The sequence below is a fragment of the Protopterus annectens genome, chromosome 5.part0 (assembly GCF_019279795.1).
Source record: "Protopterus annectens isolate FY-2018-M chromosome 5.part0, PAN1.0, whole genome shotgun sequence".
Taxonomy (NCBI): domain Eukaryota; kingdom Metazoa; phylum Chordata; order Ceratodontiformes; family Protopteridae; genus Protopterus; species Protopterus annectens.
Genome location: NC_056735.1, coordinates 2458462 through 2471688, shown reverse-complemented (window position 1 = coordinate 2471688; position 13227 = coordinate 2458462). Strand labels below are relative to the sequence as shown.

General features: G+C 36.9%; 1 protein-coding gene across 1 annotated transcript in view; it reads left to right on the top strand.

Annotated features, from left to right (window-relative positions):
* HERC2 (HECT and RLD domain containing E3 ubiquitin protein ligase 2) overlaps nucleotides 1-13227 on the top strand; it is a gene marked incomplete in the record, with an annotated part of 3551743 nt that overhangs the window by 1998614 nt on the left and 1539902 nt on the right. The window contains 1 exon segment of the mRNA XM_044072055.1: nucleotides 9992-10135. Within this exon segment, the coding sequence (XP_043927990.1) occupies nucleotides 9992-10135 (144 nt within the window).

Genomic DNA, 13227 nt, shown 5'->3' with positions numbered 1-13227 from the left:
TCTTTATGGTGCTCCCGTCCTTACTAACCTCCAGACTTCACAAAACTTGAAACTTGAATAATGCCGTAATAAAGTTGCTAAATTTGTAGCACATACCCCTTTCAGAACCCACCCACTGTATAACAGTGAAAAGCCTAAATGGGTTAGAACTGCCACATCCACTAACATATGCACAACTTCTTACCACCTATAAAATTATTCAGCATCCATCTGCTTGTCCAGCACTAAAAAACACAACAAAACTGTGTTCTGAGTTGGTCATTGCGATCCAGTGACCAAAACCTCCTGTCTGTCTATAAACCTAGCAAATCTACTGGGTATTGTCTATACTCATACAAGGTTGCTGAGTCCTGGAACTCCTTACCTGTATCTGTCAGGTTTATACCCACCTCCCATCTTTCAAAACTACTCTGAAAGACTTCCTAGCTAAAATCTGGACCTGTTTTTGCTCGAAACCAGGATAACGTATATCCCTAAATGTGAACAAGTACATTTTCATTCCTTATACCACCTTACTTTCCCTTCTTCACTTAATCCTTACTGCTAATTATCTTTGAATATCTCTCTAAATATGCCATAATCTTGTTTTTCCCTCACTTCATATTTCAGTTCCTGTTTGTATTACACTTACCTTTAATTTCTCTACAAACTATCTAAAATTTCTCCAAATATTAAATGATTGTGATATACCTTGTATCGATTCTTAACCAGTGTTTTTATGACTAATTTGTTATAATTATTTAAACTGCAGATATATTTGTTTTATTTTTGAAGATTGTAAAATTATTGTTCTTAAAATGTTTTGTAATTATTTGGAGCTGTTCTCCCCACTGAAAATGGATTTCTACCCAGCTGGACGTTCCCATTAATCAGATGTCAATAAATAAATAATTAAAATCCACAGTAGATAATGGCAATGGTACAGGAATTGCAGTTTGAAAGAACTGAGCATGTATATTTGATATTGAAAGCATTTCAGCAGAATATCATGGAAAAAAGAAAAGAGGAGAGCTTAAAAAATTGGGAGAAATCAGCTTTCAGCAGGAAAAATTACTTATAGGAGGGGACTGGAATTTGCTTTGCAACAATGGGGTTGTGTACCTAGGGGGCCTAGAAGGGAAAACTATTAAGAGAGTAGATGTCTAAAGAAAGTTATGAAAATGTTTGGTATGAAAGATACGAATTACGTAGTAGGAACTAGAACTTGTGTATTATTCCCCAGGGTACAACAACTGGTCTTGACTAGACAAATTATATTTTACAGGAATATGTGCACTTAATTGAGGACTTTGACGCACACCCAATAACTGTTCAGATCATGTACCAATAATTACTAAGACAAAAATGCAGGGTGATGAATTAAAGAGGAGGAAGTAATGGGTAGTGTAAATTATTCATTAGCTATTAGGGTAGATAGAAAGTACTCGAGAAGTTTTAGCTAGTGAATAGGATAAAACCAAAGTGAAGTTTAATAATAGGGTAGAAATAAAAGAAAGGGGTCTGGTTAAGAAGTAACAAGAACTATTTAGTGGTGCTGACAAAGGTTAAGATATTACAGAATAAGGGGAACATCAGAGAATAAGACTGCAGTTGCAGAGTGCTAAAGACAAAATAATGGAGTACCTGGATAATATGCATGAGTTTAGAAAGATTGCTGCTGAGCAACTGTTTCATGATAATTCCAGAGCATAAAAACTTTTTGCACAATAAGTTACGCAACAGAAAGTAGAAAGAGTTGTTGCCAAACTCAGGGAGCCTATAACAAGAAAAATAACCAGAGATCCTGTAGCAGTATTATCAATATTTTGGAAATTTTTTGAAAATTTGTATAAAGCAGAGAAGTGAGGAAGTAAAGAAAAAACTCAAATGCAAATATTTATGGAAGACTTAGGTTAGAGGCTCAGCAGTTAACTGCTAAGATGGGAAGAGAAGTGAAGAGATAAAAATATGTATCCAATGTACAGGAAATTCTCCAGGAATAGATGGTATTCCTGTGGAAGTTTGGAAGCTAGGAGGGAAGAAAGTGATGAAGATCTGGAAGGTTTTGTTTTAACAGTATTTTAAAAGGAGAAGCACCAACATCCTGGAAGAAAGCTGTGGTGGCTGTAATACGTAAAGAGAGTAAAGACTCATCAGATCCAGCTTCATACAGGCACATTTCAATTTTAAACCATGATTACAAAAGTCTTTGTCTATAATGGCTAAAAGAATGGCAAAGGTGATGCCAAAATTGATATGGATCATTGTGGTTTTGTGGAGGGGAGGCAAAGGTGAGAAGGATAGTACAATGGTGATCTAGGGGAAGGGATGATGATCCAGGTGGAAACAGAATATAAAATAAAATAATGCAGAGAAAGCATTTAACAAAGCAGATTGCCATTTTATGAGTAGAACAGTGGTGGAAACGTTAGCATTACAGGGGGTGTCGTCTTTCACCTTTATTTGAGCTGTATTTAGAACCAGTGGTAAAGAAAAATAAGAGATTCAGACATTAAAGGATGTAATTGGTATGGTGTTCAAGAAAAGTTTGCTTCATTGCAGATATTTTATACACGATGGAACCAGTAAAGGACATGTCATTGTTATGGAACATTCTGAGACATATTTATGGGGACATGATAAAATGGAGGTATTTGAGTATGGATTAAAAATGATCTTGTTATGGCAAATAGATATATGGGAGGAGACTAAGAATTTAAAACATAAACTGAGACACTGGTGCTTTTTTATGGATAGCAAGTTACAAGCAGTAAAATGGTTTAGTCCCTTTAGTTTTATATGCAAGTCAGGCATATTTTTTTAACCAGACAGAATTTATAGATGGTAGTTAAAGAGTTGAACAATTTTATTTGGGGAAGGGGGAGTGTTACATTGATCTTCCCAATACAAGGAGTTTAAGATTACCTTATTTGAAGGAATATTTTAGAGTTACACAGTTAAGGCTTTTAAATGTAACACAAGCAGGATACTAGAATTCAAATTGGAAAGGGATGATGAAGTGAGGGGTAATTCAACAAATAAGGAAAGAGTGGGATTTTGGTCACAGATCCTTAAGGAGAAGAACAGCAGTCATACAAAACATTACATTCATTAAGTAGCAGAAAGTATACTAAGAACTAAGCCAACAGGGGAATGGAGAAAGGAAATTCTGATAATAGAGACAATTAGGGGTACAGAGAATAGGAAGGGGGGGGGGCTGGAATTTACTGGAGGAAGCTGGCAAAGGAGCCAGGTATTGGTAACAAAGAGTGAAAGTTAATAGAATAGGAAGAAGTCAAGAAGACATTTGGATTGCAGGCTAGAGATTGATATCAGAGTAAAGACAAACAGAAGGGAATAGGGAAATCCTAAATGCAAGACCTGCACTGGTTGAGTTTTTAATCGAGTCTAGAACAGAAGCTACTGTTAAAAATGGATAATTAGTAGGGCATATCAAATATTGCACGATAACTGCAGGAATCAGTCAGAGGCAATCAGAAAAGATTGGGAGGAGAGATTAGGTAAGCAATTCACAAAGAAACGATGAGAAGACGTGTGGCTCCCAAATGTGTAGCAGAATCTAGAAGATTTAGGATTTTTGCCTGGAAATGTTTGCATAGATACTTCCCTGAGTAGACGCCAAAGAATTTTTCTCAAATAGATGGCAAATGTTGGAGATGTAATGGGGAAAAAAGAGGTGTCTGGGTGCATACATTCTTAGAGTGTGAAGAGTTGGCAGACTTTAAAAATTCCCTGTAGAGTACTCTGTCAGGAATACTGGGCAAACAAATGAGTGTAACTAAGAAATTATTTTGCTGGGATACAGGATTATAATTGTCTGTACATAGTAAGGCCTTGTTAAATTTAATTCTAGTGGTTGCCAAAAAAGCATTCGCTAGAAAGTGGAAATCAGTCTAAACCAATTGTAGTTGAAGTAAGTGAATATTGTAACAGAGGTAAAAGATCAGGAAGTGGGATTTTCAGGAAAGAGTAGGAGTAAATATTAAAAATTAGTTTATATAATGTTGCTTTGATTATATGGTATAGAAGAATATATGTGATGCATAATGTAAATGCGAACTTAATATAGGTTCATAGATTTTATATAAATGTAAGTTTGCCTATGTTACAAGTGATAATTCAATAAAGGTGTTTAAATTTATTGTCCACAATGTCTCTTCTGGTTGAAAAAAGTGTACTTGACTTGTGTAAAAAAAAATAAAGGGACTAAATGCATTTTCACAGCTTGTAACTACCCATATCCATAAACAAGAGCTTCTAGTTTTAGTTGTATGTTATGTTTTGTTTTACATATCCATAGGTGCTGTAACAGAAGTTTTTTTTCTTGTTTTTAATAATAGAAGCATTTTTAATTCATACTCCTAAATATTTCATCGTATGTCCCCACATGAGTATTGATGAACCAATTTGTGTGTGGGTACATAATTATGGTTATAGCCTTTGTCTTCATTAATTTTATATCACAAAAAATCTTGAAACTATCTCAAAATGTTCCACAACAGTGAGATGTCCTTTTCTAGATTTATCAGTTACAGAAATAATATTTGCAAATAAAGCCAATTTTTCCTGATTACCATACTAGTTTATATCTTTGCATTTCTGAGTTCGTTTTTTTTTTTTTTTTGCCAGTGAGGTTCTGAATATAGAGCAAGTTAAGGGAAAAGCGGACACACCTGTGCCTGGTTCCCCTATTCAGGCACAACTTAGAGAGGAACCCTTCCACTTCAATTCTTGCTTTTGATTCTCCACATATCTTCCTAATTAACTTTATTATTGTATCAGGGGAATGCAAATGGTTTTATTGCCCAATTCATAAAATCCTTGCTCTTCTGTTGAATGTTTTTTTCTGCATCAAGACTCACCAACAGCAGCAACATTTTTATTAGATTGTGTGTCTGTCTGGATTATAATTGTTCTATTAATGTTGTCAGCTGTTTGCCTCCCCTCCACAAAACCACATTGATTCATATCTATTAATTTTGGCATCATCTTTGCTATTCTTTTAGCTAGTGTGTAGACATACAGGCTTTATAATCATCATTTGAAATTGAAATCGGCCTATATGAAACTGGGTCTGATTGGTCTTTAATGTCTTTAGGTAATTCAACCAGCACTGCTTTCTTTAAAGATGTTGGTGCGTCTCCTCCTTTTAAAATACCATTAAAATCTTCCAGATCTTTGTCACTTTCTTTCCTCCTTACTTCCACAGAAATGCCAACTGTTCCTGGGACTTGCCCGAAGAGTGAATATACATCACAAATTTTATCTCCTTATCTAAGCTGTTAAGTTGTTGAGCCTCATCTATCTTGTAACATTGGCATAATTAAGTCTTCCGTAAATATTTCCAGTTGTGCTCTTTCTTGATTTCCACATTTCTCTATACATGTTTTCTTAACATTTCTGAAATATCTCCTAATACCTCCACATGTGACCCCTGGTTATTTGTTGTTATTGTAGGCTCCCTGAGTTTGCTGGTAGCCCTTTCTAATTTCTGTTGCCTAAGTTGTGCTAAATGTTTTTGAGCTCTGGAGTTATCAGAAAATACTTGCTTAACAGCAGTCTTTCTAAGCTCATTCATATTATACAGTTACTCATTTTCTCTCTAGCATTCTCCATTTGCATTTTTTCTTGTCAGATTCCTGTTACTCTGCAATCCTTTAACCTTTGTCAGCCCCTCTAACCTCTATTACTTCTTACCCATATCGGTTTCTTCTTTATTTCTAGCTTATTTTTAAACTCTGTTTACATTTTTCCCCACTCACTAGCTATCACTTCTGAAGAAATTTTTATCTTCCCTAATAACTCTTGAATAATTTCCTCTACCCATTCCTTAAATTCTTCCTTTTTAACAGGAATGTGGGAAAGCACTAATGTGTCATTTTTACTTCATTACCCTGCATTTGTATCATAGTTTTTATTGGTGTGTAATTTGGTGTGTAGAAGGTTTTAATTCAATGCCCATGTTCCTGTGAAATATAATTTCTGTGTACTCTAGCCCAGTTATTGTATCTTGGGGAATAATGTACATTCTGTACGAGTTCTTACTACTAAATTCACATCTTCCATATCAAATATTTTATAAATTTCAGAAATCCACCCAGTTTTTGTTATATTTTCCATTCTAGGTTCCAGATATATCCTCACTGTTGCAAGTCAATTACAAATCCCTATTCTAAAGGTCCCACCTCCAGTTCTTTATCAACTTTACAGTTGTCATTTCTTAATTTGCAGTTGGTTTAGATTTCTGTTTTCTTTTTCTAGTAATTGCTTTTTTGGCAGCCAGTAGCATTAAATTTAGGCCTTACTATGTCTTGGCAATTTAGATCCTCTGTCCCAGATCAAAAGAATAATTTTTTAGTTATAACCATTTGCTCCTGCTATAAAATCTGCCAGTCGATTACACTGCCACGAAAGCATTTCCAAGTTAATTGTCTTTCCCTTCACTCCTTCAGCATTCATCATATAGTCTGGTTGCGGGTATGAAAGTGCCTCCAACCAGATCCAGCAGAAGGCATCTTTGTGAAGAATGATGCTAATAACACCTTGTATAGAGATGTCAAGGGCTGTAATGGTTTAAAAAATATATTTTTTTTATCCCTGAAAAGCTTGCCTGTTTTATTAGGGATGGTAATTGAGAAGAGAATTTAGAGTAATTTTGAGTAGATGGAATTGTATTGGTAGCTGCTGATGAGCATATCCTGCCCACCAAGATAATAAATTACTACATACACACCCGCATGCGCATGATATACTATTTTTTTTTATTAGAGTTGTAATTGTTTACTTTAAAAACTGATTTTGTAATTTTTCATAGGGTGGTGGTTTTGTATCTTTTTCCGTATTGTTTAATGTAGTAAATATTGTATTGTGGTCTAAATATGTATTTATACATTTAATTAATGGTTTGTTTAGTATGAGGCTTACTGTAAATAATTTTTAATGATGTTATTTTCAAACAGTTTGTAAGTTGCCTACATTATTTAAGGAGACTGATATGATATCAACTAGTTCTGATGAAGTGTTGTACTGGAAAGGAGCAAAAGAGCTTAACTCCTCTCTTAATAAACTTGTTGACTTCTACCAATGTTTCTTGTTTAATTTTGTTTGGTTTTGTCAGTTGTAGTTCTTTTGGATGATAATAGAGCTAAAGGAATTTATTTTTAATTTTTTTGTCCCCCTTGTAATATCACCCAACCAGTCTGGCCACCTGTGTCCCCACGTCCATGCTAGGTCTGCCAGCTGATCTCCTTACCCTTCCAACTTGCCCTGTTATTGGTGAGGCCAGTCATTAATCCTTAGTTTCCTGAGGGCTCAACAGTCTCCACTTCTGTCCTGTTTTTTTTTTTTTTGCCCTACCCTTTTCTGTGACCCACCTCACATGCTTGTCAGTCATGTCAGAGGGCAATTCCCTTCTTTGGACCACACCTGATGTACTGGAGCATCATTGCCATATGTCCTCTCACGCAGGATGGGTATGCCTATCTCTTCCTGCCACTCTGGCAATCCCTCGTGCAGCTAATTGAACCCTTGTCCACTGGGCTGTGGATAGTGCTTTACACTTCTACTCCACCTGAGCAGCTTTGAAGGAGTTTATTTGAGAAGGAAAAAGGACAAAAGTTGAGCGGGAGAGGTTGATTGTCCCTGTAGACCAAGGTGGATTATGATTAACTGATTTGAAGGTGTACTGTAGAGCTACATACTTAGTACTGATACATGTATAACACAAGGAGGAGGTGGAAAAGGGCGGTGGTAAAATAGTGGAGGGTAGTTCAACAAATACAGGAAGATTTTTGATGGAGTTCCTTAAGGAGGACAATCATACAAATGTTATATTCATAAAGTAGAGTAGCAAAGAATTTTCTAAGAAATATGTCCGCAGTGGATTGGAGAAAGGAAAGGTTGCCAATAGGGGTGACCGCAAGTAAGGGTATAGAAAACAGGTGGGAGGGCAGGAATTTACTGGAGTAAATTGGCAGAAAAAAAGTATTGGGAGCAAATAGTTAGAGAGAGAGAAAGGTAATAGACTGGGATGAGGCCAAACAGAAGGTTGAACTGTAGGTTAGAGATTGCCTTCTTACAGGGGACTGATATTAGAAACAGAGCATAGCTAGCAGATCTAAGTGACACAATTTTGGTCTATCTCTCTCTCTCTCTGATAACCCTGCCTGTGGGAGGAATAAAGACACCTTGTTGAAGTTTGCAGTAGTTTATTCAGATATGTAGGTAGATGCACGAGTGTTAAGTTTATTTAAAGGTAGTTACAGACAATGGTGGGGAGGGTCTATGGGAGATGATTGCAGGAAAATCTGGGACATGGAAAAGCAAGAAGCCAGTCCCAAACCTTAACATTTTTCCCTTCTTTGAATGTTCTTGAAAGAACTTGTGAGGATTTACCAGCTCAACAGCCTGTGGAACCTCTTAGTTAAAAAGTTTTATTTCTATTTTTTTAAGTTCTAATTAACAAAACATAACACTATGAGCTGTCACTGGTGAACTATATTTAAGAAAGCACTTTCACTTGAGCTTTATCGGGTCCATCTGTTAGAGTGGTTTGCCTTCTGGTCATTGAAAATGCCTGCTTTTACAAGGCTATCACCAGACTTTGTTTTATAACGTATAAAATGAGAGGCTGTGTCTGCATCTGTGGGGTTCATATTCCTTGCAGTCAGTTATAAAAGCTTTAACACAGAACTTTTTCAATTTGATTACGTGTAATATGATAGGCTGTGCTCACTTTTATGGGGCTCATATCTTCTGACATACAATATGAAAGGCTAATATCCTCTTGTATAGCCAAAAAGGTTTACAGTGCCTGATTATAAGAGGCTGATATACATGATTAATGTGACCATTCCCCATTCCCCATTCTTCCTCTTAATGAAGACAGACCTGTTTATAAGCAGGGGAGGTAGTCACTTAAAGCTGCACTAAGTAATTCCCATTTTTGAATAGTACATGCATCCAGAGAAATAGCATACAGTGGAAAACAAGTCACAGTGCTCATTTTTTTTTACAGAGCTCATGGATGTGCACAGGTAGAAGGAAAAACTTAAGTTTGAGACCTCAGAGTCTTTTGTGTAGGCATGGAATAAAAATCCACCAAGTGGTGAACTGCCAAGTATACCAAACCTTTAGAATCTCAAATCTTCTATGAGCAGAGAGAAATTGTACCTATGGTGTAAAGAATATAGCAGTGTGGAACAGTGCCCTAGAATAACAATTTTCTTTGTACTGAAGATTTTAGAAGTGTTAAATGCAGGCCCAGCCTGTTACTTCAGGCAGAATGTTTTGTCACATTAGTTACTGGCTACATCCCTGTTGAAATTTCTTTTGCCCAGTACTAACCCCTGGTCACTGACATTGGTTACTCCCAGAGCCATAGCCAGATGATTTGGTGCCCTTGGTAATCCTCGACCTCACACTCGTCTCAAACCAAAGATGAGAATCAAAAAAAGCAAACTTAATGTTGACTTGCAGCAGAGAGATTATGCAAGCTGCTTGCTACAGTTACTAACGCAATCTGATTAAGTAGTTTAACAGATGCACGATGTTGGTGCTTCTCCTTCTTTTAAAATACTTAATTACTGTGAAATGGCACTGATCAGGATTGCATGTATTAAATTAAGTATAAAGGTTCATAGGTAAGTACTAGACTAGCTGCACTTGTAAGCCTAATAGTCCTTTCCAAATGTGAGAATCAAATTTTGTACCTTATGACTGCGAGGTAAACACCTTAACCGTTATACCAACTCACATCCGCTAAATAAGCATTTCCGTACCCTATTCCACTTTGTGTAATTTACATTTGAAGTCCCCAACCGAACCCCCTTAGTAATCTACATCTGAAGTCGCACTTAAGTTTGAAAGGGGACCCATTCTCAATTAGCTGAGTTTATTGTAGTAACCTTTTGTATTTAACAGGTTTATTTCAGTAAATTTCAGTATATGTAGTTATAATTTTGCTGTTGTTTTTCCTTCCTTTCATGTACAGACCATGTGGATTTGCATTTATTGAGGTGCCAACAACTGAGACTTTATATACTGAAAGCTACGAGAGCTTTGCTGTCACATCAGGATAAACTCCGTCAAATTCTTTCACAACCTGCTATACTGGAAGCAGGATCCCTGCCATCAGGTACTTTGATATCAGCTGTTTCTTTTGTTCCTGTTTGTAGTTGTTCAGTGATTACATTTATGTTCGCTACTGATTGCCATGTAGTTAACAGCGTTTATAGATGCTTTTCCTCATTACTACGCTAGATAGTATTAGATTACACTATCTGATACGCTTGCTTCTGCTGACTGTCACACGTCCCACTGCATTGTAAGTATTTATTTTACAGTTGCTGTACTTGGCAATTTTCATGCCGACCCTCAGGAAGCTATTGCTTCGCAGTTACTGCACTTAAATTCATTGGTTAGATTATCTGTTGCTCATTGCTGTTACCAGTTTGGTGGAGACTAGATTATTCTATTATTTCAGCTGTTGATTGTGTTTGGTCTCACTTTTAATTATTGCTGATGTTATCGATGCTTATGATTCTCATCTGTTAAGGAACTTGAAACTATTGTTGCACTTGAAATTACTGGGCCAGACAATTTCATTTAAATTTAACATTTGTTACTGACTACCTTAATGCTAATACATGTTGCTGTTATTTTTTACATTAGTGAATACTGCTGTAGTCACATCTCATATTCTTGGACCCCCCCCCCATATTGTTGCATGATTTTAGAGACATCCCATATTATCACTGTTTTGTAGTCCAATGCAAGACTAGGTTATTAAGGTATCCTTTTGTCATTACCCTTCAATCTGCATTGGACATTAAGGAATTTGTCAGCTTTTCCCTCTTGTGTCTCCAGCCTGAGAACACCAGGTATTTTATGAGTCACAGTGCTCCTGCTGCTTGCTAGACATTAACTCCCTCCTGGCCATTTAGCCAGTTTGTTCCCCATTACCAGGTAGAAGGTCAACAGGGAGGTACCATGTTTTAAACAGCCATCAGGGTTGGTCCCTAATTTTTTTGTATACTGCACTAACACAGTTGCATGCAGTAGGTGCAACAGTGAGAGAAGGGACATGCCTTCCACAACGGACATTCTTTTTCAGCAGCCCTAGCCCCATGAAACATGGGAGGTGATTTCCCTGGTCTCCACCAGAGAAATTACATCTATGTGATGTGCCCTGCAGTGTGTGCAACTGCCCCTGCCCAGCCTGGCTGCTAATTGCTCCCTGGTCACATGAGTCAAATTAAAATCAGGCCACCAGCTCATTTTACTATGGAGTTAGGCATCGTACGAGGTATTTTGAGGCAGCATCACAACTGCCTCATGCTTACTGAAAACCCTTCATTGCTATAGCCCGATGAGTCAGTACGTGAGAAGTGTGAGTTGTACTGAACTTGGTGGGCATCTTCTTACCTCAGAACATTTTGGTATGTACAAACACGCACACGCAGCTACAGTGCAGAGCACCTCCAGTTCAGTTTATGCTGAGATTGTTAGGAGAATAATGTCCAAACTTTTCAAACTAAAGACTCAGAAACCTTGGCCATTAGTTTACACAGCAACATACCCATAGCCAGTAGCTCTAAGCCCACTGTGACTGCTGCCACTTCAGTATTTTGGGGCAGTTGGGCACAACCCTTGCCGGGCTGGATAAGAGTAGGGTGCTAGATTAGCTGCCTTTGTGGAGCAAGAATCTGGGATGTCGTAAGTGCTATTAGATTCCTCCATCTTGGCATATAGGATTATGAGCTGTTAGTGGTCCTTGTGAGAGTAACATATGTTATATGAATGGAACATCCCGAAGGAAACTGAGCTTGTTATGCGTGTGTCCGAGGCAGGAAAGATACTGGTCTTGATTGACATTTATCTATCAGCCAAAGTATTCCGAGATTCAAAGAAAGGATAATTGTCTTTAGTAATTGGCTATGTAGTTGGTGTCATTTTAGAGGGATTCAGTATGCGGCATCTTGCCTCTTGGGACAAGGTGGCTGACAAGTCTTACATCTTTGCCAGTGATGGTTTGCACCTCTCTTACCACTGCCTTTGCATTATGGCTAAAGCCTTTTCTGGCCTCATAGTACTACTGTTTTTTTAAAACAAAGTGCTTTATTCATTAAAATATAACATGCTTACACAGCCAGAGTTTGCCATACACAAAATGTATATTGAATTTGTATAAAGTATGTGTCATTTTTCCATTTTTTTATATCCTGGATAACTCTATAGATGTCAGAAGGCACATGAGTTTAACTTTTTCTGAACTCCACCCATATCTGTCTTTGTTCAACTTTGTATTTTTAAGATGCTTTTGAAAGTAAAGGATATGAATAACCTGGTCTGTTAATTTGCTCTATTTCTATATCCATTTATCATATATTCAGTAAATATCAAACTGTTCTATATCCTAAACCTGCAGAACTGTAGACAGTGTAATAATATTGTTCTATAATCGAGGAACAGCACGTACTCATTTTTCTAACTAGCCATCTTCCTTCTCCTCTTCCATTTTATTTTCATTTGCCCATTGCCATTTCTGTGATTTAGCTCTTAGTAATTTCCCTATATTTCCCATTGATCTTTCCAAATATGTTCCATTGTATATTGTAATTCCCCCAATCAGGGATATTTTTCTTTAACAGTTAAAAGTTACCTTCTTGGCCACTAATATTCTATTACTATAGCACTAAAAGGCCTAGATATGTTAAGTATTGAGTTCCAGCTCAGTAACATTTTAAGTCTTCTGAAAAAGTAATGTCTGCACTTGTGACCCAACTTATAAACACTTGCATTTTGCTTTTGAGATTATCTAGTTATGGACATTCCCAAAATACATGTTCACAAGTACCTTGTTCTCCTTATTCACAGCCCCAGCAATCACCATTAGCTTTTATCCTTATTCAATGTATTCTGTTTGGTGTATAAATAATGATACCAGTACTTCCAAGCAAATACCATAAATTGTCTAAAGTCTGTGGTGTGCCTCGGGGCTAGATGAATCCTGTCATTTATCTCTGCTTATTTGTTTGTCCAACTTGACTGCTCAATACTGGCTACTTGCATTTTTTGTCCCTTAAAGTTGCCATTCAGGTCTTTGTATCTTCTAAAAATCAAGTGCTTTGTGTGAACCTTATCTGATCCTGACTTTATTAGCATTTGGAATCACTTGGGGCACTTGGATGGGTATCTCCTCTTATATTATTGTTTTTTGTCTTTACT